The following is a 26,962-nucleotide window of genomic DNA, read 5'->3' as shown; positions in this document are numbered from 1 at the left end:
CCGAGCCAAAGGCAGAGGCCCCAATCCACTGAGCCACCCAGGCACCCCAAGCACATCATTTTTAGTCTCATTTATCATTTTTTCCTTCATCAGTTGTTTGTTGCATGTCTTATTTAAGTATTAAGTAATCTTGGCTGTTTCTAAAATTATGAAGATATTTTTCTTGTGTTTTCTTCTAAAAGGTTTATTTTATTTTACATTTAGATCTACAGTCCATCTAGAATTAATTCGTGTTACTGTGTTAGGAGTAGAGATCCATTTTTGCCCCAAAAGATATCTCATTGATCTAATACCATTTAATGAAAAGACCATCTTTTCCCTAGTGTCCAGAAGTCACCATAATCATAATCCGGTCACCTTTGTCATAATCAGGTGACTATAAATGTTTCTGGACTCTATTTTGTTTCATTGACCTATTTCTCTGTCTTTGCACCAATACCACATTGTCTTAGTATAGTTTTAATAACAGATGGCTAATGAGTACTTTAAATAATACAGCTAATCCAAATTCAGTTGTACTATAAGCATAAAATGTACACTGGATCTGAAGATTTAGTACACCCCAGGAATACAACATTTCATTAATATCCTTCATTAATGAATTTCTTAATTACATATCAAAATAATACTTTAGTGGTGCCTTGGGTAGCTCAGTTGCTTAAGCATCCAGTTCTTTTTTTTTTTTTTTTTTTTTTTTAAGATTTTATTTATTTAGCATCCAGTTCTTTTTTTTTTTTTTTTTTTTTTTTTAATTTTTATTTATTTACAGCATAACAGTGTTCATTGTTTTGGCATCACACCCAGTGCTCCATGCAGTACGTGCCCTCCCTATTACCCACCACCTGGTTCCTCAACCTCCCCCCCCCCCCACCCCCGCCGCCCCTTCATAACCCTCTGGTTGTTTTTCAGAGTCCATAGTCTCTCATGGTTCATCTCCCCTTCCAGTTTCCCTCAACTCCTTCTCCTCTCCATCTCCCCATGTCCTCCATGTTATTTGTTATGCTCCACAAATAAGTGAGACCATATGATACTTGACTCTCTCTGCTTGACTTATTTCGCTCAGCATAATTTCTTCCAGTCCCGTCCATGTTGCTACAAAAGTTGGGTATTCGTCCTTTCTGATGGAGGCATAATACTCCATTGTGTATATGGACCCCATCTTCCTTATCCATTCATCTGTTGAAGGGCATCTTGGTTCTTTCCACAGTTTGGCGACCATAGCCATTGCTGCAATAAACAGTGGGGTACAAATGGCCCTTCTTTTCACTACATCTGTATCTTTGGGGTAGATACCCAGCAGTGCAATTAGCATCCAGTTCTTGATCTCAGCTCAGGTTTTGATCTCAGGGTTATGAATTCAAGCCCCATATTGGGCTCCACGCAGGGCATGGAGCCTACTTTTAAAAAAATGATAATACTGCAGATGTATTAGATTAAATAGAATGTATTATTAAATTAATTTTACCTGTTTCTTTTTTTATGTGACTGTCAGAAATTTTAAAAATTATATATGTAGGTCTCATTGTATTTCCATTGGGATTGAGCCTGCTTCTTCCTCTCCCTCTGCTCCTCCCCACCCCCTGGTACTCTCTCAAATAAATAAATAAATAAATAAGTAAATTCATACTTTATAAGAATACAAAACACAGAGAAATTTCTCCAAATTCCCATTTTCTGTATCATTGTAAGTTTATTATAAGTTTCAATTTTCTAAATATATTTCAACTCTTGTGTGCATGAACTAACCTATTACTTTTTAATAGGATCATTTAGTAATATATCCTGTGGTTTGTTTATATTTACATTTTCTATTTATTGTTTTTACTTGACCAATTATCCTGTATATTTCTCTCTGTCAGTATATAAATTTATCTCATTCTTTTTAACAGCCACATAATATATTAGGGTGGGGCAGGGTAAACACTCTTGTTAGTAGGTCATATCTTTAAAAAGCTAGCTGTTCTACATGAAGTTTATATGTGAAGGAGAAATAAAGAGATAAAATTTTTAAATTGAGATAGGACAAAACAGTTTATAAACAATAGAAATGGGAGTTGTGGGTGAAAATGATTAATATTTATGAACAGCAAAACCCTCTGTCACTATAGAAAACCAGTAATGATGACTCAGAAGAGTTTTTTTTTTGTTTTTTTTTTTAAGATAGGGGGAGGCATAGAACCGGTTAGATATATCAATAGCCCCTATGTGTATCAGTGTATATATATTTCTGATAAAGTTCTAGTCCTAGTACTGGCCTATAATGGTGTAGCCTTAGATCAGCTGTGTTCTCATATGGATCTGAGGAACATATGAGGTAGTATACTTAAAAACACTTTGAAAACTGTAAAACTTTACACAAATGTCAGTATTGTGATTTTAATTAAAATACGTTAGGCCTAGAATAGCTTTTCTGTTAGTATATAATTTCAGAACTCATCTTGAGAAAATTCAGTATCTTACCCTTTTCACTTCACAGAGTCAACCTAAGGATGAGAATTTATTTAAAATACGAATTAATGCTATTAAAGAGATTTCAGTAAAAAAGTTACTGCATCATGATGCACTATATAGAATATTCTAAGCTACATTTTAAGAGTTTGTAATGCTCTTGTTTATCTGGAATGTTCTTAAAAGAAACAATGAAGAGTATCCAGCAAAACTAGGGCCTGGTACATAATTAGTTTAAGTGTTGACTTTCATCTGATAAAGAAGAGGATGAGCAAACCTCCTCAAAAATCCCATCTTCACTTGTGTATTTTTCATAGTCCACAAAAATCTTCTGTTGTAACAGATCAGATAATCATCATTATGTTGCTTTAGCATATGGTGTTCTAAGACATTCCTGCTTTTTCTGTGTTGTTACTTGTAAGACCCGTTTCCTATACATATATATATATATATACTTTTTTCCCCCCATCTATAGTTTCTGGATGAAGACTTGAAGGTAGCTGGGAAATACAAAGGAAATGATTATAGCCAGTATTCTCCCTGGTCATGTGACACCATCGGCTCCTACATTGGAACCAAAGATGCAAAACCCAAAGATGTGGTGACAGTGGGGAGTGTGGAAATGATGGTATGTCTGATACTAAGTCCTAATGAATACAAATGAATATAAACCAGATGAATCAGGCCCCATTAATAGTGTAGACACAAATAATTGAGATTTCCTTAAGAATTTCAGACCATATTCTATATGATGTGAATTGAATTATGTTTAAACTATATGGATTTTTGTTTCTTTCAGGTATAAACATAAATCTTCTAATACATATCTAGATAGACAAAGAAGATCATTTACTGTATTTCTGAGCAGTCAACAGTTAACCAGACAACTGTTTAGAACCCAAATTAAATTATTTTGTATGATTAATCAGGGTCTTGGATTCCTTGTTCAAGTAAATTATAACTCTTACAGCTCTGAGGTTTAAATAATGAAGTTGAATCTAATGAGCAGCAGTAGTATTTGAGTCAGAATTGTAGCTAGTAAGCTTCAAGTAAACTGGTATGTTGAAATGTATTGTAATTGCTCAATTTTATTTTTACGTGTCTAATACTAACCTTTATATATATATATATATATAAAACTATCTTAATTGCTTTATTTTTTAAAGAAATAAAACTTTATAGAAGTAGTTAAATCTTCTTGTATATACCTCCCTAATCTCATTTTTCTTCCTTCCATCTTCCCTGGAGGTAACCTTTATCTTGAATTGAAACTTTATCATTTCATGGATACTTTTATACTATTCCTAAACAATTTTGGTTTGTGTGTTTATAGGCCTTATATATATTACATACTTCAACTTGCATTTTCATTCAACTTTGTTTTTGAGATGTATCCAAAGTTATAGGTCAGGTTCTTTAACTTTAACTGCTTTTATCAAATACCATTGTATGATAACTGGTGTTGTATAGTAAATATATATACAAATTATTTCTTTTCCTGGCTATAGGGAGTTTGCTCCTCCTTCTCCCTCTGCCCCTTTCCCTGTTCATGCTCTCTCTCTCTCTCAAATAAAATCTTCTTAAAATGGGTGGAGGATTATTATATTAAAATGAAAATTAGCAAAATAAGACTCATTTCCTTAAAACTCTCAAAAATAAAAATATTTGTCAACCTAACCTAGATAGAATTAAAAATCTCCCAAGTGGTTGAAAGACCATTAGTGGTTTTCAGACATTAGTGTGCATATAAATTATGTCGGAGTCTAAGTAGAACCTGTTAAAGTGCAGTTCCTAATTCGGTAAGACCAGGGTGGGAGCTGAGATGCTACATTTCTGATGAGTTCCCACATGCTGCTGCTGCTGCTGCTGCTGCTGCTGCTGTGGACCCTCCAACTGTATTTTGAGCAACAAGGGCCTACCAGTTAGATTTCTGTTTCCATTTATCTTGGTACTTATTTCTAATTGGAATCTCTTTGAAATATCTGCATTGGCACTTCATATTTTTAGGCAGTGGTTTTCTAACTATTGAGTTTTGAAATTGAGTGGGTTGTGATGGGTCTTTTTTTTAAAGAAAAATTTAGAGTAACAGTATAAATATAGGAGCACATACAGTAAGAGGTAAATATCTATCATGAAATTATATCTGTATATTAGAATGTATATACATGTACTGGGTCATGATGTAAAATGTATTTCTTATTGTGATCGGAGGTTTACGATGTTTACGATGACAAGCAAATTATTTTAGTCCTATCAATAAAGACGTTATACTTTTTTTAAAAACCTTACCACAGAGCTGGAGGAAATAATGTTAGAGATCTAAGTGTAGGGTGGATTTCTCATTTTACTTTTTACCAGAATGTGGAGAGTAAAGGAATGAGAGATCAGCGACTGGATCTTCAGAGAAGAGCAGCAGAAACCAGTGATGATGACCTTATCCCATTTGGAGACCGACCAACTGTATCTCGGTTTGGTGCCATCTCTCGAACCTCCAAAACAATATACCAGGGTGCTGGTCCAATGCAGGCCATGGCACCTCAGGGAGCTCCCACAAAACCTATTAATATTTCAGGTAAGAATCGAAGGTAAGCTGATCTAGTGGGTTCTTATTCATGACTTTCAGCCACCATCCCTACTCCCCATTTACTGTGAGTACTTTCCATAATCTTCCAAGGCAGTAATCTTTTAAGTTCTTGCATGGTGTTATCCCGGTAGATAGGTAATTATAACCCAGAGAATTCTAAGGGTACAAACTAAAATGTCTCTTTGTGAAGATTGCCTATGTTGGTTGTGTGTTAATGGCTGTGTTGCTTTTATTAAAATAATACATTCTCATTTTAAAAAATTGAAATGGGTGCCTGGGTGGCTCAGTTGGTTAAGTGTTGGACTCTTGATCACAGTTCAGGTCTTGATCTCAGGGTTGTGAGTTTGAGTTCTACCAAAAGAAAGAAAGAGTTACAAAGACTGGTATCTTTCAGTAAGGAAAAAACAAACATCAGTACCCTCTTACATTAGTGGACATCTTTGCAGATAGCTGTGTATAAAATATGCCTGTGCTTTTTAGGTTATGGCTATCTTATTTTTTAAAAATTTTATTTATTTATTTGAGAGAGAGAGTGGTGGAGGAGAGGGAGAAGCAGGCTCCCTGCCAAGCAGGGAGTCCAATGCAGGGCTCAATCCTAGGACCCTGGGGTCATGACCTGAGCTAAAGGCAGACGCTTAACATCTGAGCCACCCCGGCACCCCAGATTATGGCTACCTTAAAAGAATGAAATCTCTGAATTGCATCATCCCACAGTAAACTATTCTCTTACAGATTATAGTCCATATGGAACCCACGGTGGCTGGGGAGGTTCTCCATATTCCACTCATCAAAACATTCCTTCTCAGGGACACTTCAGTGAGAGGTATGAGTCATTCTTTTTACTTTTATAAACCTTTAAAATTATTCAGCTTTTCTTGTGTTATTTTTCTTGTCAATGATTTTTATTATTTTCATTATGAAGTAACTCAGATTTTTATGTCAGCACAGTAGTAGATCAAACCTGGGGCGGGGGGCGGGGGGCGTTGTTTGTTTTCTTTCAATTTTGTTTTTTTCAATTGAAGTATAGTTGACACAAAGTGTTACATTCGATTTTATCCTTTCTTTCCCACCAAAGGGAGAGAATGCCCATGTCAGAAGTGGCCAGTCATGGAAAACCCCTTCCATCTGCTGAGAGGGAACAGCTACGACTAGAATTACAACAACTAAACCATCAAATTAGCCAACAGACTCAGCTACGTGGCCTAGAGGTACCAGCCTACAGATATTTTTTTCATTCCAATTTTTGAAGGGTTCTCAAAGAGGTTTTAAAAGGAAGAACTTTTAAGGTACTATGAGCATAAAAACTTAAGGGCTGTTTCTTAAAGAGTTAGTATAGGTGTCCATTCTTCAAAGAATTTAAGTACTTAAGAGTTCAGTGTGGGAAAATAGGAAATTTAGAATTTCTATTCCATGAAAATAGAAAACAGATTATCTAAATATTTCCCAGCAGAAACTTCGATTCCCTGATGGCACATTTAAGGTATACAGTTTTTATCAACAAATGCTTTTAGCTTAACATTTTTTCATTTTTCATACTGCCTTTCTTAATTTAAAAAAAAATTCCTTTAATCCTCAGCATTTATTTATACATCTTTAAAAGATAGAATTTTAGAACTTGGACTTAAAAAAGAGCCTCTGTATAGCGATTGCACCTTTCATTAATCTAGTTCTTTGAGTTTATAAGTTACCAATCACAGGTCCTGACTGACCCTTACAGTGACCCGGTCATGTAGGTTCGGCAAGTGGTACAGTCCCCCTCTTCCGGTTGAAGGATAGGAGTTTCACAGAGGTTGAAATATAAACCCATGTCTTCCTACTCCAGATTCAATGTTCTTTCCACCATGTTGCCTGACAAAGAGAAAAAAGTAACTGAAAAAGAATTTTTAAAATTCTTTAAAGTGCCACATAAAGAAGATGGTTTTGTTTGCTTTACTTACATGGGAGCGTATTCTTTGAATTTAGAAAACTGAAGACATTCTACTGATAAATACATTGCTCCCTTCTGGAGAAGAAGTAACTATTAGAACATTAGTTGTTATCTTTCTACCAAAATCTTTGATAAGGAAGGCACCCCTTTGGGAATAAATTTTTAACTAATTCTTAGATTCCCTTATTACGAAGACAAATAGGAGATTGTGTTTTTTGGAACACATGTCTGACTGTCTGACTTGTGCTCTTATGTAAGCAATTAGGCTTAGAATTTTTTTTTTTTTTTTTAGGCTTAGAATTTTTAACTATGTAATACTCATATTTCATCTTCTTGTGCCATTATTTTATTTACACTGGTCTAGAACTTCTTCCTGATTCCTATTGTTAAAAAAAAAATAGAATGCTGTGTTTATGTCCTTCTTTAGTTGATTAGCTTTTTAAAGATTCAGACCATTAACTGCAAGTATTATTTCTTATCCTACTAGCTCATGGCTTTTGGTCTTATTTGAAATTTGTAGACCCATTTTCTGTTCCAATAGAATAATCCGCATCATTTGGAAGTTTGCCACATATTTAACTCAGTATGGTTAAATGTCCTTGCCGTTACTGAGATTTCATTGAAATAAATTGCGGGATTTACTTCAGAAAATTCCATTTAAAAGAGGGGAAGAAATATGCATTTATACTTCTCTTTCAAATCAAGTAAGAGCAACTTATCCCTAAGATTAAATTACTGTTTAGTAAGTTTAAATCCCCTAGTTTTTCTTTTTAGTTCAAATGGCACTCAAAAGAGATAGAACCTTATAGTGTCATTTTTATTGCAAATATCTTCATGATAAACTACTTGAGGCAGTGGTCTGAAATTGGGCCTGGTCATTCTGTGCATGGTGTGAAACGTGTTGAGTTGTGTATATGCTTGGCTTTATGTACTAGGCTGTTAGTAACAGGCTGGTGTTGCAGAGGGAGGTGAACACCCTGGCAGGCCAGTCACAGCCCCCACCACCACCTCCAAAGTGGCCTGGAATGATTTCAAGTGAGCAGTTGAGCTTGGAACTGCACCAGGTGGAAAGGGAAATCGGGAAGAGAACCCGGGAACTGAGTATGGTGAGTGTTCTGGTGGGAAAGCGTGGGAGCCGGGATAAGTAAAAAGGAAAGCTTCTGTGTAGTGATGTCGGAGAACTCATGGCTCTAGAGCTCTAGAATCATCACCCCAAGGCACTCCAGTGAGTGGTTAATACTTAGAATAAGTTTCATGAGGATGTGCTAGCTCCCTTTTTTATTCATTCCTCCTCTCATTCCCTTTTGGTTTGAGTGTGTTTCTCGGTCTTAGAAATTCTGCATTATGAAAATCTTGAAGGGAAAACAAGGCAGTTAATTGTACAATATTAAATTACTGGTAAATATCCTGGTTAGGGAAGATGAGGGGATAGTATTTATGATTTTGTGAATATGTGTTCACAAATAGCATTCTAGTTTTTATAGCTTTTAGTTATTGAAGACCTGTTTTTTGTTATGAGTAAGATGTGATCTGCACATTCCTTATTGAGTAATTGTATCCATGGATATACTTAGGGTTTGCTTCATAGTGCATGAATACTGGTTTTAATAAATTTCGGATTTGGGGGGATTGAACCATTCCCCCCCCCCCCCCCCGTTGCATGGTAATTGACTCTTTGGTTGCATAGTTTTCACGTTCTTTCCAAACAAATAAATGGGGTATTTCAATTTTCTGGCTTCAGTAAGCACATTATAGGTAGTTATTACATTTTGGCTTAACTTTTCTAAGTCATCAGTTTTTCTAACTTGAGGCATTCACCCCCTTGTTTTCTGGCTTGGATAGTGAGCAAGTGTACTCTGTTATTATCATGTATGTCTCTTAGGCTGCCCCTTTCTTTGGTCATTTTATAAAAGTGTATATGATTTGTGAATTATCAATTTGTATTATCTGTATTTGGTCTCTTATTAGCACCATTAAATAGAAGATAACTGAATTTAATTTACTTCCTTCTCTTTCAAAGGAGAACCAGTGTTCCCTAGACATGAAAAGCAAATTGAATACAAGTAAGCAAGCTGAAAATGGACAACCAGAACCACAAAATAAGGTTCCAGCTGAGGACCTTACATTGACGTTCAGGTAAAGGAAGGGACATTGTTATAGCATTACATTATGCAGTCTTGACAGAAGAATCCTCATAAATATGATTTGTTTTTAAAATTATCATTCTGTATACATTAAGAATATTTTCACGTAAATTTAGATATAAAACTTGAAGTTTAGAACAGGTTCAAAACTGAATTGTCTGTTAATACCTAACAAATTAATTTTTCTGGCTCCATTTCTTCTTTCCTATATTTTAGTTTATTTAAAGCCAGTGTTAACATTTTGCTGCAGACCCTTCCAGCCTTTCTAAAATGTGTGGGGATTTAGCCTCTTTCAAATCCACCTTCCACCCCATCCCCTTGGTTTTTACTTTGGTCTACCCCATATCATCTAGAGGTGGAGGGATACATGTTAGCTCTCACTGAACAACCCTGCAGTAAACAGGTTTGTAGTAGTTCTTTATGTGCACAGCTGTCATTATTTCCTCAGGGTAGTTTGAAGTCATTTGCGGCATAATCCTGAGGTACTCTCCTGATGATTGCATAGCAATAATTTCTAATACCCTGTTGCTTTCAGGCTTAGTTTTTAGCTAATTAAATCGATGCATTGGGGCACCTGGGTGGCTCAGTGGGTTAAAGCCTCTGTCTTCGGCTCAGGTCATGATCCCAGGGTCCTGGGATCAAGCCCCGCATCAGGCTCTCTGTGAAACAGGGAGTCTGCTTCCCTTCCTCTCTCTCTGCCTGCCTCTCTGCCTACTTGTGATCTCTGTCTATCAAATAAATAAATTAAATCTTAAAAAAAAAAATCGATGCATTGTCCCAAGTTCTAAATAATTTCTTGTACTTGTAAGCCTGCTAAAGAAGGGGTCAGAGCTTTTAGTCCAGATAGTAAGAATTTAAAATTAGGGGTCTTGGGGCACCTGGGTGGCTCAGTGGGTTAAAGCCTCTGCCTTTGGCTCAGATCATGATCTCAGGGTCCTGAGATCGAGCCCTGCATCGGGCTCTCTGCTCAGCGGGGAGCCTGCTTCTCTTCCTCTCTCTCTGCCTACTTGTGATCTCTGTCACAAAATAAATAAAATCTTTAAAAAAAATAATAAAAATAAAATAAAATTAGGGGTCTTACAGTCTCTGTGGAGAAACTCTCAGTTCTACCCTTGTAGTGTGAAAGCAGCCATAGACAATCCATGAACAGATGGGCAAGCTATGTTTCAGTAAAACTACACTTACAAAAACAGGCACTGCTTAGCCTTAGTTTGCCAACCCCTATGCTTAAACCATGGACATTGAACTGTAAATTAAAATCCAAATAGCTACTTGCATATTTTTCCATACTAGTAAAAGAAAGGCCCTATTTTTTTTTAAGATTTTATTTATTTATTTAACACAGAGAGAGAGAGATCACAAATAGGCAGAGAGCCCGATGTGGGGCTCAATCCCAAGACCCTGAGATCATGACTTGAGCCAAAGGCAGAGCTTAACCCACTGAGCCACCCAGGTGCTGCAAGAAAGACCCTATTGATTCTATTCTACTAATACTCATTTTCATCTCTCTCCTTATTTAAAATTCTTACTTTTTTTTTTATATGTTAATAGCGATGTACCAAATGGCTCAGCTTTGACACAAGAGAATATCGGCCTCCTGTCAAACAAGACCAGCTCTCTGAACCTGTCAGAGGACCCCGAGGGAGGAGGTGACAACAACGACTCCCAGAGAGCAGGAGTCACACCCACTTCTGCTCCCTAAATTATGAAGAGTCCAACGTTTATCTTTTACTCCTGATTAATTTGTGGGGCATAAGGGTAGGAGAACAGATAACTTCTAAACTTTTTCTCTGAGAGTGGTCAGAGAAATCCAGGAAAAGTAGCGGAGGCAATGTGCACAAACACCACTACTAAAAACAAACCCTGCACATAGTTCACATTAATGCATTTTTTAATTTAAAAAAAAAAAAAGAAAAAGAAAAAGAAAATTAGCAGTATCTGCAAGCAATTCAGATTAAATTTGTTTTTGTTCTGTGAATGAACTTTATTTTAATAACTTTGGACGCCTTGGATCCAGGGCTTTAAAAAAAAAAGAAGATATTATATATACACTCTGTTTGATTAATTGTATGATCTTAATGAAGTAGGTTTTTCTTGTATTTTGGTATTATTACATACCCAGTGTATAATTCCTTACCCCCAGTCCTATCCAACGTTTGCAAACCCCATAAATTAAAACAGACAGAAAGCACCAGACTGTCTAAGAATTTGGTGGTGCTTGAGAAACAAAGAGACAGTAGTAGACTAGTTATTAGAAAATGTGCAGCAAACCAACTTTTCCAAGAGCTATTACTTGAAAGTCGTAATTTTCTTTCTCTTTCTGGTTACTGGCCTCATATGTATGTTTTTCATATGGCATTAAAACTTTTGGTTTTCACTTTTCCAGAGAGATAATTACCAATTAATTTTTTGAAGACCTCACTTCATATTAAGGATCCATGTCATTCTCTTAATGTAATCAGAAAGTCAGGCCAGTATTGTAGGCTCTTTGATTTGTTTAAATGGAGATGATTTTAAGAATGAACTGTAACTTACCCGTACTGAAAATACATGGTCAGTGTATTACTGGTACTGAGTGGATGGTTGGAAATTTGGAGCTGTGCTTTTTCAAATTAAACTTCTGCTAAAATCATAAAATGTATTAAAAAACAAACAAAATCAACCATGTTTTAAACTGCAACACTTGACTTGAACTGAAAATGAATAGTCATGTTATTTCAGTGGATGTTTTTATTTTGTTTTACTGTCAAAACCCAAAAGTATAAAATCACATGAAAGCCACTGGCTTTCAAATAGATTTGGCAAATACAGACTGCCCAGATCTTAAGGATAGTTATGAATTGACTAGTTGTTGTTCAGAAATTGGCACCATTAGGTCGTAATTATCTAAAAGTCAGTTTTCTTAGACTTGACTTTACAGTAGTGAAGAGATTCTTCGTAAAAGTGTTGAAAAGAATAAGGAAGAATTTTTTAAATTTAGTTCTGCTGCACATATTCTGATGCCATGTGTCTATACTGAACTAAGACCCTATAGAACATGTTTAGTGGGGATTATTTGATGCAGTCACCCTTCCTATCCCTCGGTTTGCCTGATTTTTTAAAAAATTTCCCTTTCTGGATTATACTACTAAAACAGAAAGCACTGGTTATGTAATAAGTTACTGCATTGCTTTGGTTGGGTAAAAGCAAGAGTTTGTATTTTTCTTGTTTCTTATTTTCTTAACCCTTAACTCCTGCTGAGGTCATAACAACCTCAGTGTAAGCTCTGTGTCCATCATACTGTTAACTGAAACAAATGGGGGGAGGGGGGAGGGAAATACAGTCCTGCCATTGCCTACCAGTAGGAGAGTCCAAACAGAACACTCTTTTGAGTAGCGATTATTTAATTTGCCCAGTCAAGGCACCGTGTTTATATACTATTTCACATTGAATTTGATTATGCCCTACAGACCTGGCTGGTCAAGGATTTGATATACACATATTGGCTTGGGATTCGAGCTTTCTTTTTTATTTAAATAAAAATTTATATATATTATATATATACATATATACATAGCTATATCTGTATATATATTGGGTATGTTTTAAGGATTTTTTCGCATGAGCGCAGCTGTTGCGATAAAATGACTGATTGGGAGGTAGAAGCACTGAATGAAGATGAGGCATTTTTTCAGTTGATATCATATATTCCTTTTTTAAAAAATACACACTTGCTTTTTTCGCTTTTTTGTTTGTTTTCTTTTTTGCTTGAAACCCTCTTATGTGTAAGTGCTTATTGTTTTTTGGGAGAAGGAGAGAAACTTTGTATGTCTGACAGAGTCCCAAGATTTTTCATTTCTTTGTATAACTATAAAAGGCAACATTCTTGGCCTCCAACCTTCTGTAGGCAGATTTGGGCAGATCTTATTTCTCATTTGGCCATGTTAGATAATTCCTAAATTTTAGAAGCAGTTGGTTCAGTTTGGAACTCAGAATGATTCTGGTATCAGGGAATTTTTGAGTATTGATTTTGTTGAAGTTCAGAATAAAAGTAAAATTCTATTTTGGATATCCATTGAAACATCTAATAAGTCAACTTCTGTTATTCTTATTTTTATATCCTCCAAATACACTCCTTGCTTCCACCATTTTGATTTCATAAGCTAGGCAGGAATAGGTCGTATTTCTATTCTGAATAAAACCAGAAAACCACTATTTTGAATTGACTTAAAATCATCCCTTTCACTTTTTAAGGTAATTTCATTGGTGATGGGGGTGGGGGGCAGATCACTTAAATTGTAGCCTTAATTCTAGCTGTACCTCAGTAAGGCCCCACACACTCTACAGGAAATCTGGTTGGGTAGAAAGGCAGAAGAATGATAGCCTATCCCACTGTGCCTTTAACTTACCTATTTGAAATTGGTCATTCTGCCTTATCTCAGTGGAAATTCTTAAAACTTTCCTAGTACCCCCAAGCAGTTTTAGAAATTAAATAAAACCTCCAAAGTTTGGATTTTTTTTTTTCTTTTTCCCTTTCTCTGTGATACACTTTGTGAAATGATGAGCCTGTAAGGGTAAGCAGCCTTTTTGGGCGAAACTGCTTGACTGTTTTTTTAACTGCTTGACTCTTCAGCTGCCTTTTTGAGGTGGGGGGGGTCAAAACCTGTGAAAGGGATTGATTTTTTTTTTTTTTTTTTTGGCTTTTAAAATGTATGCCTTTAGAGACAGTTAAGAAATTAAATCAATCAAATAGGAAATACAGTTTTTATGCTTTCTACTTAGTAAATATTAATTTCTTCTGGGAATTACTTTATTTGCTTTTCATTGAATTTAGAAGCAAGACTGACATCACAGATGAACATGAGCAATTCTGAGAGGGTGAAGGTAGGAGTATAGTGTTCACTCTTGTTTAGATAACAAAACCAGAATCTTCTTATAGCTAGGAATATAAAAGTACTCCCCCCCCCCAAGGTATCTGTGGAAAAGAATAGAAGAACTAAGAATAAGATATCTACACATAGTTTCCTAACTTATATATAGTTCTTTTACCTTATAGATATTGTCACAAGATAAGTCCAGTAGCTGCCCTGTCTTGGGTAATTTGAAGAAGCTAAAGTGACCAAAGATCCATTCCTTATAACTTTTGTAATCAAAAGAACAGTTAGTTACAGCATAGGTTTCTAGTAATAGTATTCACATGATAAGACACTATTTCTAATGCCAGTTATAAATATCCAAATACTCAGAATGTATAAAAAAATTATTTGGTATGGCATTAATGTGGCTGATTCCCTTCTCTCATCGTATTTCCCTTCCCTTCTGGACTTCCCCATGCATTTATTCTTTTGCCTAAAAAAAGACATAAAATTGGTATGATTCTCATTTGCTACCATGAATGTGTAACTCCATCAGCCTTTCCATAGGTCTTCAGAGTTGGAGCTCAGTTTGTTTTGTTTTGTTTTCCTGACCCTTTTCTGTCTTGCAGATTCCCCTTGACTTACCCACTGCCACTGCCCTCCCCAATCTGCAATAGTGACAGTTTGCTGCCTCAAAACAGAGCATTCAAATGAATTCGCTTAGCCAATAACTTCTGTGAAGTTGCCTTTTCTAATGGTGTTATTACTCAGTGATGCACAAATGTGGTATTTGCCCTACTGGTAGGCAAACAAAGGTCTGGTTAAGAATGGTAACCTGCTGTTTTCTTTAAAGGAGAGCCAAAGACTTGTGCTTTACTCTGTTTTGGTTTGGGGGGAAATAGCCATTTTGATTGTGAAACCTTTTAGTATTTGTCAGTTGATTGTACTGTGTAAGTAGATTTATCTAGAGATAACTGTTAAAGGTAGCTGGCCTTATAAAATGTAAAAGTAATGAAAATTCACCAGTTTCTCTAAACCAGTGAATGTCATCTTTTACAATATTGTGTGTAAGCAGACCCCGTTTTTGAGATTATCTTGTCATGATAGCATCTTGTGTGTTTTGGTTTTGTACTTGTGTCTGGAAGGACAATCTGTATCACTATGGTCATGCTATGAGACTGGGTAAAAGAATTCATGACCATGTGACTGGTGAGAAATAAACTATAGTCACTGCATGTCTACGATTATATTTGGATTTGAAGAAAAACATTCTCTTCACTAAAAAGTATTTGAGTGCTTTTAAATACAAATGGTGATGGATGGAGATCTTACCATCTTTTTTCCACTTCATTTTTGTTCATTTTAAAGAACTGAGTAAAGGTTTCATAATTTTAAATTTACCTGTTAAAAGCACCTGTAATGATACATATTTTGTAAAAGGAAAGACGCAGTTACTTTTTTGGAGAAATTAATGATCTGCCTGGAAATTAACTTCAGTGCTTACCTAGATTTGTCCCCTAAAAGAGTGTGATTATATTTATTTTTTAGTTGGTGATACCTGCCTGTTACAAGTAATAGTGTTACAAGATGATCTCTTCCCTGAAAAATCAGCCTGTCCTTTTAGAAAAAAAATTAGAGCAACTAAACTAAAGCAGATTTTACTTCCAACATTAGGGATTGAACAAGCAAGCAGTCTACTGCTGTCATCATTTTACCCATTTTGCTGGTCCTCATTCATACCTTTCTACCTTGGACAGCTATGACTTTTATATTTATTTGTGCTTCAGCTCAGCTTTATGAAATTTTCCTGCTGAAAGGATTTACTGGGAGTTGTAGGTGGATTGCAGTTAATATTTTATTAAATTCTTTATTCAACTTTTCTGAGCCATTTGAAAAAAAAAGCTGTTTTTGTCAAAAGGTACTGTTAATTGTAGTAAATACCAGCTTAAGATTTGGTTTTTAAGATTTTATTGCTTTGACTGCTAAAGATGTTTTCACATATAAAATATCTAATTGATAAGTAATACTAGCTATGATGTTAATAGATAATAGGACACTGCCACCACCAGGAAGAAGTAACACCTTTTAATAATAAATGTGTTCCCAATAGGTGGGTTTTCAATACTGCACTGAAGAAAGTGGGTAGAGCCCTTTGAAATCTTGTTGTGATAAAGGGACTTAACCTCATCACTGGAATCCTTCTTTTCAGAGCCTCTGAATTTTCAGCCAAACACTGAATTTACTTTGAATTTTATTCCTAAGCAAAACATCCCTAGAATAAAAACCTTTGTTTTCACAAGAAAATAAGGCACAATAACCCAAGAGAGAGAAGTTAAACCTCAAGATAATATTGTGTCCAAAAATGTGTATTTAGAAAAGTTAAATCCTGTGGAGTTAGTATATGTGTATATATATACCAGACAAGGTGACTTATTTTCTTGTACTGAGGTCTGTTTCTGGTTGTTTTTGTTTTGTTTTGTTGTTTTTAACTCTGTGTAGACAGAGCTCACAAGTCTTTGGCTTCCATTTTAGGTTGTACACTCAGAGTCATCTTATAACTGGAAACTATCAGACAGCCCCTGCCCCCCACCCCAGCCAGTGCATAAAAGGGTCATGAAAAGGATGGAAAGACACTATTGGATAATTGGTTGCCTGGATGTTGTTGGGTTTTGGTTTGGCGGGGGGGTGGGGGGGGTGCCTGTTTTTGTTTTTTAAAATCACTATAGTGTAATCACTGATTGGCTGCCATTCTTACAATATATCTAAACAACCCTGTAATATATTCCTCTGATTTAAAGGTATTTGAAGCTTTTATCATTTTTACATCCTCTTTCCAACGAAGGCACTGTCCTGAGAGCTACTTTTTCCAGGTGTGTTGTTGCCCACATTTTCATTGCCATACCCCACATCCCAGTTCCACCCCAATCCCCTTCATCCTCTTCTTAACTTCTGGAAATGAAAGGAACTTGCAGGGGAATTTTCTTTTTTCCATTTTATTCACTGATCAGAGGCCTTGTTGTCTTACTTTATGACGATACTCTTAACTTTTTGGAACAAGAGCAATGGAAAAAATTAAGATGATGAACAAAATCTTTACCCACTGAAGCATTTTCCAGTTGTGAGATTCCTCTTTGTGTGTGGTCTCTTCTCTTGTTCCTCCTGCTACCCTTTTCCCATGACTATGGTCAATTTGGTCTTTAGGCTCATACCAGTCTCCCCGAGACATTCTGCAGTCATTATCACCTTTTTGGGTGGATTTTATTTTGTTTTATTTGGTTTTTGGTTTTTGGTTTTTTTAAAAAAAACTTTTTAACATTGATGCATATTTGCTTGGGATTGAGCTTGTGTAATTTACCAATCGTATTGATTGTATGTGATTGTGCCCTGCAGAGGTATATTTAACAAGACAAAAATAATTTAGTTAATAAAGGAGCCCATGAGATTTGAGTCAGGTTATAGATGACTTCATGATATCACTTAGTTTTGGATAGTGAGAATTTATATCTCCTATTCTTATAAGTCAGTGCTAGACAAAGTACCATTTTTAAAAAATTCTCTTGAATCCTATTTTTTTCCTTGCCTCAGCTCCCTGTTTATTCTTGCCTGTCTCCACCCACCTGTTCAGGAATAAAACTATTGTCTTAAAGTGACAGCTGATTTTTAAATTGCTAATTTACTTTTTCCAGGTGTTTTCAACTTTTTAAAAAAAGAAATGAAGATAAATGGTTTGGAATTTCACAAGCTGTGAATAATTCTTTAGATTCTGGCAAACTGTGAAATCTTATTTGAAGACTTTATCTCTTGAAAGTTGTGGTTTTGGAATAGGAAGAAAAAAAAAAAACCCTGTTCGAAATGGACCATTTTCTTCTCTTTTTAAACAGCCTTCAAAACAAGTGAGGTGGAAATAAAGAGTAATAGGAAGATGTTTAGGGCAGCAGAATTCTGGGTCTGAATAAGTACATGTTATACTTGTCAGGTTTTTAAGAGGATTAAGGCCATCTTTATCAATTTTGTATTATTAGTGTGCATGTTGTTTATATCAAAGATGCCACATTTTGTTAAAATGCTATTTCCTTTAATACCGTGGAAACTGACTCAGCCTCATGTTGCTCCTAAGTAGTGTTTAAAGCTCCCATGAGTTGCAGATAAAAGGGTTATTTTAACAAGTAGAAGGAGGTGATTCACCTTTTGGTTTGTAAATATATGAAAGTGTCTACAAGGTCTTTATCTGCTTTCTGTCGGCATTTATATTAAATGATAAATTAATGAGAAATGTGTAGTCTTTTTTATAAATGAGTCTGTGCCATTTTATTCTAACCTTGGGATTGTTAACACCTTTTTTTTTTATTTGTTTATTTAGTTAACACCTTTTTTTATGTGAAAAATGGAGAATTAGATAAAAACATACTTGCACTAGCCAATTTTGTAGAAATATCACAGGAATTACTCCAAACTTAAATACACTACAATTCATATTCCTTCATGTGTTCTAAAGCTATTGCACAGTAAAGGTAGTGCATCTGAGATCCTAGCATCAGTAGTCAATGAGACTCCAGGGCTAATATCCAGAGTTCTGGTTTGTTTTTTTTTTTTTAAGATTTTATTTATTACTTACCTTTATAAGCCACTTCTTAATCAGGACCTTCTTTTATGTTTAAGCAGCATGGACTTCCTGCAGGTACTTCCTGATGCAAATATTTTTTGTCTTTCCATTCTAACTGACTTCTAATTGTCCTGAAATCCCCACCCGTTAGTCATTCCTTGCAGTTGGGAGGGTGTGTAGGTTGATTTTCTCCTAGAGACTGGTGTAAAATATGCCTTAGTCAGCAATTCAGTGGCAGGAAAAAGGAAAAAGGGGAAGGGAAGGGGCTGCTAGATTCAAGAGAAAGTTAAGACAAAAAGGAAAATGCAACATGTGGAGTTTGTTTGGATCCTGATTCCAGCAAATCAAATGTGGGAGAATTTTTTTTTTTAAATTTTTATTTATTTGACAGAGAGTGAGAGAGGGAAAACAAGCAGTGGGAGTGGGTGAGGGAGAAGCAGGCTTCTCACTGAGCAGGGAGCCCAGTGTGGGGCTCGATCTCAGGACCCAGGGATCATGACCTGGGCCAAAGGCAGATGCTTAACAACTGAGCCACCCAGGTATCTGGTTACTAAGTAAGACCAAGGGATGACCTTTTTGTTCAGTGTGATAATAGCAACATGTTTATATAAGTAAGTGTCCATATTTTTAAAAGATGTATAACTGACAATTCCTGGCATTTCCTTTATTTTTACAGAAAAGTAATATTCCTAAACAGTGAAGGTTATTTTCACCTCCTACCAACAATTAGCAATTAGGTATCTTTGTTTGGTACCACACCTGACCTCAAGGGAAGCAACCATAGTAAAAGAAAGGTTAGAGGGTATGAAGGATGGTAACTACTGCAACCATCCTTGAATGTTAACAAAATCTAGAGTGGGAATTCCAAAACCAGCCATGCCATCTTTACCACTATCCTAGGCCTACCCTGCGCACAAGCAGTAGGATATTTTCTGACCCTTTACACTGAGACTCACATAGATTAATATGAGTTTGTTTTTTGTGTATATTAGCATTTCATTCCCAGTAACCAGCCAATCTGCAATGATCAATTAATAAATGCCCTCCACGTTCTAACATGGTGGCCCATTTAGTTACTAAGGCTGCCACCCTTATTTGGAAGAACTTGCAACTCAAAAGTGGCCTTTCAACTACTCACTGAACACCCACTTTGGTGTTTACTGAAGTGAATTATTGAGTACTTAATCATATGTACCACACTGTAGAAGATAGAATACTGTCTTCATCTTCAAGGAGCTTGGGCTCCACTTATGGAAACTGACATGAACAGTTTGAAAATAAGAGGGACACCTGGGTGGCTCAGTCAGTTGGCTCGCTGCCCTCAGCTCAGGTCATGGTCCGGGGGTTCTGGGATCAAGTCCTCATTGGGCTCTTTGCACAGCCCTCCTTTTCCACTGTGCTCATGCTCTCTCACTCTCTCTTGTCTCTCAAATAAATAAATAAAATCTTAAAAAAAAAAGATTGTTTAAAAAAGAAAGATAAGGGGAGGAGCAAGTTGGCAGAGGAGTAGGGGATCTAAATATCGGGTCCCAGGAGTTCAGCTAGATATCAAACCATTCTGAACACCTACTAACAAGAGATCAAAGAGAAGAAGAGCAGCAATTCTCTGAACAGAAAATTGACCACTTTCTGGAAAGTAGGATGTGCGGAGAAGTGAATCCAAGGCAACATTCGGGAAGAGAGACCACTGGGAGAGGACGGACTGGCCCCTGGCAAGTGGTAGAGCAGCAAGCACAAAATCAGAACTTTTAGAAGGGACATTGTTCCAGAGGCTAAACGGGGTGGTGCCCTTGCAGGGACAGTGTGGTCTCAGGATGCACAGGGTTGCAAAAGGACCGGGGGTGCCTGAGTGTGGCAGAGCTCCCAGGTATCAAGGCAGGGAGGCCGGCTGCAGAGATGGAGCCAAGGAGGGGTCTTTCAGCTCAGGGTTATAATCAAGCTATAATCCAAGGCACAGTTGGGCCACTGCTCTTTGAGCAGGGACCCCACAAGTGGCAGATCCGGGGAGACCTCCTCCTTCCTCCTCAAGAGGAGCATGCTGCAGGAATATGCTGGGTTTGGAAATTCCAAACAGGGCCCTGCGCCAGAAAGAAATGCTCAGTCACAGGCCAGGTGAGCTCGAATTGCAACCGGAGACCAGGGAGATGGGAGATTGACTGCTTTTCTCTGAGGGCATACTGAGGAGTGGGGCCCTGAGCTTCAGCTCCTACGGGGCCAGAGATTGGGAGGCTGCCATCTTCATTCCCATCGTCCAAAGCTACATGGAAAGCGTTCAGGGAACAAAAGCTACCAAGAACAAACCCCCCTGCAGATTACTTAGCCTGGCCTCCCACAAGGGCGGTACAATTCTGCCTCAGGCAAAGACATTTGAGAATCACTACAACAGGCCCCTCCCACAGAAGATAAGCAAGAACATCCAGCCAAGACCAAGTTTACTGATCAATGAGAATTGCAAACTCCAGAGCTAGGGGAAACAACACATAGAGTTCATGGCTTTTTTTTTTCTTAATTTTTAAAAAAATTTCCTCTTCCTATTTTAATGTTTTCTATTTTATCAATACCTTTTTAAAAATCTTTTAAAATTTTCATTTTTATACTCATATTTTATCTCTTCATTGTATACATACAGGTTTTTGTATACATTTTGTATACATACAGGTTTTTTCTTCAAAATTTTAGGATACAGTTTCTTCTAACAGATCAAAATATACCCTAAATCTAACGCATGGCTTTTTTCTAATCTCCAGTCTGATCACATTCTTTCCTTTTTTTTTTTTTTAAGATTTTATTTATTTATTTGACAGACAGAGATCACAAGTAGACAGAGAGGAAGGGAAGCAGGCTCCCTATTGAGCAGAGAGCCCGATGCGGGGCTCGATCCCAGGACCCTGAGATCATGACCTGAGCTGAAGGCAGAGACTTTAATCCACTGAGCCACCCAGGCGTCCCATCTTTTTTTTTTTTTTTCCAATCAACTGCTTAATTCCTTTTTTAGAACCTTTTTAAATTTTCATTTTTACAGTCACTTTTGTGGGTGTGTATATGTATGTATGTGTGTGTATGTATATATATTATATATATACATACACACATATATACATATATATACATACACACATATCCAGAATCAAGTGTGTGGCTCTGTTCTATACACCAGTCTAATATATATATATATGTATATATTATTTTTTTCTCCCTTTCATTCTCCCCCTGATTTTTGGTCTCTTCTGATTTGGTTAGTGTATATTTTTCGGGGGTCATTGCTACCGTTAGTATTTTGTTCTCTCATTCATCTATTCTTATCTGGATAAAAAGACAAGGCAGAAAAGCTCATCACAACAAAAAAGAACAAGAGGCAGTACCGACGGCTAGGGACCTAATCAATATGGACATTAGTAATATGTCAGAACTAGAGGTCAGAATGACGATTATCAAGGTGCTACCTGGGCTTGAAAAAAGCATGGAAGATACTAGGGAATCCCTGGAGAAATAAAATCCCTTTCTGGAGAAATAAAAGAACTAAAATCTAACCAAGTTGAAATCAAAAAAGCAATTAATGAGGTGCAATAAAAAATGGAGGCTCTGAAGAAAGAATTAGTGATATAGAAGACCAAATGATATAGAATAAGGAAGCTGAGCAAAGGAAAGACAAATAACTACTGGACCACGCGGGGAGAATTCGAGAGATAAGTGATACCATAAGACGAAACAGTATTAGAATAATTGGGATCCCAGAAGAAGAAGAGAGAGGGACAGAAGGTACATTGGAGAAAATTATAGCAGAGAATTTCCCTAATTTGACAAAGGGAACAAGTATCAAGATCCAGGAGGCACAGAGAACCCCTACTCAAAATCAATAAAAATAGCTCCACACCCTGTCATCTAATAGTAAAACTTACAAGTTGTGTATAGTTCTGAGTTGTTTGAATTTTATCCTTTGGCAGTTCAAATCAGTAAGAAGCCAGAGTGAGATGGGATTATCGGGATTTGAAATGGAATAGGGCCTGGGGCAGAAAACCCACTCACGCATCTGCTGCAGTAGACGTTCAGGAAGTAATGAGGGCTGGTCAGCACCAGGACAGTGGGAATGAAGAGGAGGGAAGAATGTCCCAGATCGTGCATAACGGAGCTGCAACTTGACCACAAATGGTATAAGCATGACTGGCATCACTAAACACCCGAACACGTGCCACCCAAGTGAGCCGCCTCCCATGGTTCCCTCCACCAAGCACTAGGTAGTTTCCTACAGCATCAGGTTAAAGGGAAAAAATTACCTTTGCAATATCAAAGCTCTCGTACATACTCAGTTTCCAGGAAGACCTACAGTCACCTCAGCTTATCTTATCCTCTCAAGTCTAAGGAGTTCAGGCTATTATGATCTAGATTACAGGACCCTCTGGTTTCCCTCAGTCCCTAAGGTCGTCCTCCTCCTCTGAGCAGGCCCTTTGTTACCCTGACAAGCTAGGGAAACTGACCTGTCCTAGGAATCCTGGATGGCGAATGAGACCCCAGCCGTGCCTCCGGTGTGGGCCGGCCCCTTTCTCTCACCAAGCAGCTTGAGGGTTTGCCTTTGGCACCATTCCCTGCTTAGCCGAACTTCGGTAAGCACACAAGATAGGATTCCTAAAACTCGTTTCTGTTCAAAGTTGAACAACCTATTCCCAAGCAGCATCTGTTGGTTTTCAGCACTGGCCACACGAAAGGGGCCCGAAACCAATCCCGAGTCCTGATGGGATAAAAGCTACCAAGCCACATTCATTCCTAGATCCTCATTTCCACCTCCTCGCTTGTAAAAGTTTGGACAGATTTGCTAAGGAGCCCTCCCGCGGCAGCGGTGGGTGAGAGACACCAGTCACATGGTTGACCCGTACTCACCAAACACACCCGCTCGGCCTTGGCTTCCCTAGGAGTTCTTTCCAGCAGTTTCTAGGTCTGTCCAAGCCATCCCCTCTGTCTCCACATAACCTCCCCCGTCCCTCTACCTCTGCTGTCTTCCCCCCTTCTCCATCTTTCACCACCCACATCTTCCCGGACTAAAACTGGACAGTGAGTTTGACCCCATGCTCCGCTCTCCTGCTCAACCTCCCAAGAATGCCCTTGCCCACTACTCTGGTCATACAAGGCGTCAGTCCCTCTGGAGAAGTAAGCACTTTTAATAACCTCAACTTTCCATTTAGGAGGGATTTAAAGTATTTTTCTGCTAATAAGTGAGCAAAACGACTCTGAAGCCGGGTTCCTTTAAACACAAATATTTATCAAGCACCTGGTACGTGGAAGGTCCAGTGGCCTGTGCACTGGGCATGTTCAATAAATATTTGTGACTTTGATTTGCTGTCCCTGAAACTAAAGCTGGACTTTCTAACCCATGTGAGAATTTTAACAAATTCCAGTGAGATGCTTTGAGAATCTTACTGAAAAGCTGCCAAGTAATAATGCAGGATTATTTTGACAAACTTTATTTCACCTCAGTTAAAATAGCATAACCACCTCATAACCTAGAAGCCCAGGAGAGCTGGAGACAGCTCTGGTTTGTGTTTTGGATATTTTGCCAAATTTCCATGACAAGTTAAGCTTTGAGTTACTCAGTAACGAGCAGCAGGAGCTCAGCTCTCCTGTTTATACTCCATCAAGGTCTTCTTGGTGCCAGAGAAAAGAACAGAACAGCCCAGAACAGGAGGGAATGAACAGCAAGCATCAGGAGCTGCTGCTGGGACTAGAGGCCAAGTAGGGAAAGAGGGATTTTTTTTTAACTTTATTACTCACTTGAAGGAAATTTTTTTTTTTTTTTAAAGAGAGGGTGGGGCACCTGGTTGGCTCAGTCGGTTAAGCAGCTGGCTTGGTATCAGCTCAGGTCATGATCTTGAGTTCCTGGGATCCAGCCCTGCATCAGACTCCACCTCCACTGCCCGGCCTGCGGGGAGCCTGCCTCTCTCCCTCTCCCTCTCCCTCCAACCCTCACCTGACTTTCATGTGCCGTCAGGCTCTTTCTCTCAAGTAAATAAATCTTTAAACCAATTAATAATTTTTTTAAAAAAAGAGGGTGACTGAATGCTATATTCTTTCCTCTCTGTGGTCCCTCAAACCTACCCCTAACACAGCAGAGCACAGAGAACCCCTAGCTCCTTCCAACCTTGTTTCCACTCAGAGAAAAATAGAGTCTGCCGCCAATTTCAGAAAAGATTAGAAGCTACCATGAAAAATTCGATTTAAGCACACTTTTAGGTCTTTAAATCTAGACCATTGTTAAAACCCTACAGAATAATTGAGTCTGGGGCTGAGTGGGTTGGTGGTGTGGGGCGGGGAGAGACCCACATTAGCTTGCCCAGCATAAATGCTCTTTCTCTCTTTCCTCATAAAAGCAGGCCGAGATGAACTAAAAAGAAAGGGATTTGGGATCATGAAAAACTAGACAATGCAGGGGCGCCTGGGTGGCTCAGTGGGTTGATCCTCTGCCTTCAGCTCGGGTCACGATGTCAGGGTCCTGGGATCAAGTCCCGCATCGGGCTCTCTGCTCAGTGGGGAGCCTGCTTCCCCCCTCTCTCTCTCTGCCTGCCTCTCTGCCTACTTGTGATCTCTGTCAAATAAATAAATAAAATCTTTGAAAAAACAAAACAAAAAAACCCAAAAAACTAGCCAGTGCAAAGGCAAGGGTGGCAGAGATGGGGGCGGGGAGGGCTGTATGAGACCCAGAGACTAAGCTGGTGTTAAAGACTCCCAAACACCAGGTGAAAATCTCGTTTGGAATGCGCATCAGAGACAAATACCTTCTAATAAAAAATGTGTAACCAAAGAAAGTGGCAATCCTTGGGTTCATTTCTGGGCCCCGGGGCCCTGGATTTGGAGGGATTCGTGGACAAACTTGATAGAGACTATCCGGAGGAGAAGAACCAGCTGATGACATACAAACCCTGCTCCCAGAAAAAGAACTGGATGCTGTGAGTTTTAACCTGGGGAGGCAACATTTTCTTCAGAGCTGTGTTAGAGGAGCAGCAAACCTGCGAGACAGGCACAAAGGGTCGGAACTGCGGCTTTGCTAGCTGTACCCTCTGGGGCACATTCTGAAGCGTTGTGAAGGGCGGTTTTCTCATCTATAAACTGGGCATAATAAAGTCTCACTGAAGCTGACAGAAGAATTAGTCCTCACCCCTATCATCTCTACCTGTGATACAAAAGGTAGCGTACCAAACATTGACGGGCAGCTTACTTTTTCCCCTATTTAGTTATGCTGGAGATTTTCCGTTCGGGTTCAGAGAAAGGATCCTCATTCTTTTGGACAGTGGCATAGTCTTCCGGTGGGAATGTACCTCGGTTTATTTATTTAACTATTCCCTTCTAGATGGAAGCTGTTTTGTAATCTTTTGCTTTTACTACAAATCAGGTTACAATCAGTAATCTCATTGCTACCCGTACAGACAGAGCTGTAGGATACATTTCTTGAAGTGGGATTTCCAGCTCAAAGGCTAAATTCATTTGTAATTTTTGGTACTGTCAAATTTCCCTTCAAATGGTTACAGCATTCTGCCCTCCTATTAGCAATGGGTAAAAGGGCCTGTCTCTTCACAGCCCAGCAAGAGTGTATGCTAGCTTAGTTAATCTCTCTTAATTCTAATATTTTTAGTGATAACCCTTTTTAGGGACTTAGATGAGAAAGAACTGGGAAAGTCCAGTGCTTAAAAAGTCTTAAAAAGGAGTCACTGAGGGATGGTAAAATTAGCAGGTGAAGTTTGGTGAAAAACCATATTTACATACTCTCGAGGTTTCTGCCCACAAGATACATATTTAATTAAAAAAAAAAAAAAGAGAGAGAAAATTGCACATTTTACAGCAGAGAAAAAAACTTGGCAGACACCATCCTAACCAAGTGACCAAAGTTACTAACATCCCACCACTAATGGAAAAAACGGACATCATGTCTCCCCTGATATGATCCACTGAGAAGGATATAGTATTACTTCTGCGGTGCTTGCCCTTAAAAAAGTATAACTTGAATCTAATCCTGAGGAAACCTCAAATACACTCAAATTGAGAGACATTCTTCAAAAATAACCGGCTTGAGAGCACCTGGCCAGCTTAGTCAATGGAGCATACAACTCTTGATCTCAGGGTCATGAGTTCAAGCCCCACACTGAGCATGGAGCCTACCTGGAGGGAAAAAAAAAAGGAAAAGGCAAACAAAACAAAGTAAAAACTGCTTTCTACTCTTAAAGCATGACAAAAGAGAGCAACTTTTCAAACCAGAATACCCTAGAGACATGACATCCTTTCAGCTGAATCCACCATCTTCCAGTAATTTGCCAAAAGGACCAACACAAAGGGAAAGAGAAGAGTCACCCGCTGTAGGTCTTTTGGGAAACATGGGGTTGTTCCTTTGGCCACATTCATGCAAATCCACAAGAAAGATGATATTGTAGACATCAAGGG

General features: G+C 37.9%; 1 protein-coding gene across 2 annotated transcripts in view; it reads left to right on the top strand.

The window, feature by feature from the left end:
* RC3H1 (ring finger and CCCH-type domains 1) overlaps positions 1 to 18,211 on the top strand; it is an 82,802-nt gene extending 64,591 nt beyond the window's left edge. Inside the window, exons 14-20 of one of the 2 annotated variants that reach the window (XM_045982221.1) lie at positions 2,924 to 3,076; positions 4,807 to 5,020; positions 5,765 to 5,855; positions 6,108 to 6,240; positions 7,922 to 8,065; positions 8,980 to 9,095; positions 10,655 to 18,211. In XM_045982221.1, coding sequence (XP_045838177.1) covers positions 2,924 to 3,076; positions 4,807 to 5,020; positions 5,765 to 5,855; positions 6,108 to 6,240; positions 7,922 to 8,065; positions 8,980 to 9,095; positions 10,655 to 10,805 — 1,002 coding nt within the window. In that variant the 3' untranslated portion in view covers positions 10,806 to 18,211. Of the gene's footprint in view, positions 1 to 2,923; positions 3,077 to 4,806; positions 5,021 to 5,764; positions 5,856 to 6,107; positions 6,241 to 7,894; positions 8,066 to 8,979; positions 9,096 to 10,654 lie in introns of both variants that reach the window. The other variant, XM_045982220.1, reaches the window with a different exon arrangement.
* Positions 18,212 to 26,962: the final 8,751 nt, after the last annotated feature.

This window comes from Meles meles, chromosome 17 (genome assembly GCF_922984935.1).
Source record: "Meles meles chromosome 17, mMelMel3.1 paternal haplotype, whole genome shotgun sequence".
Lineage (NCBI taxonomy): Eukaryota > Metazoa > Chordata > Mammalia > Carnivora > Mustelidae > Meles > Meles meles.
The sequence above is the reverse complement of the archived record's forward strand: the minus strand, read 5'-3'. Positions and strand labels throughout refer to the sequence as shown.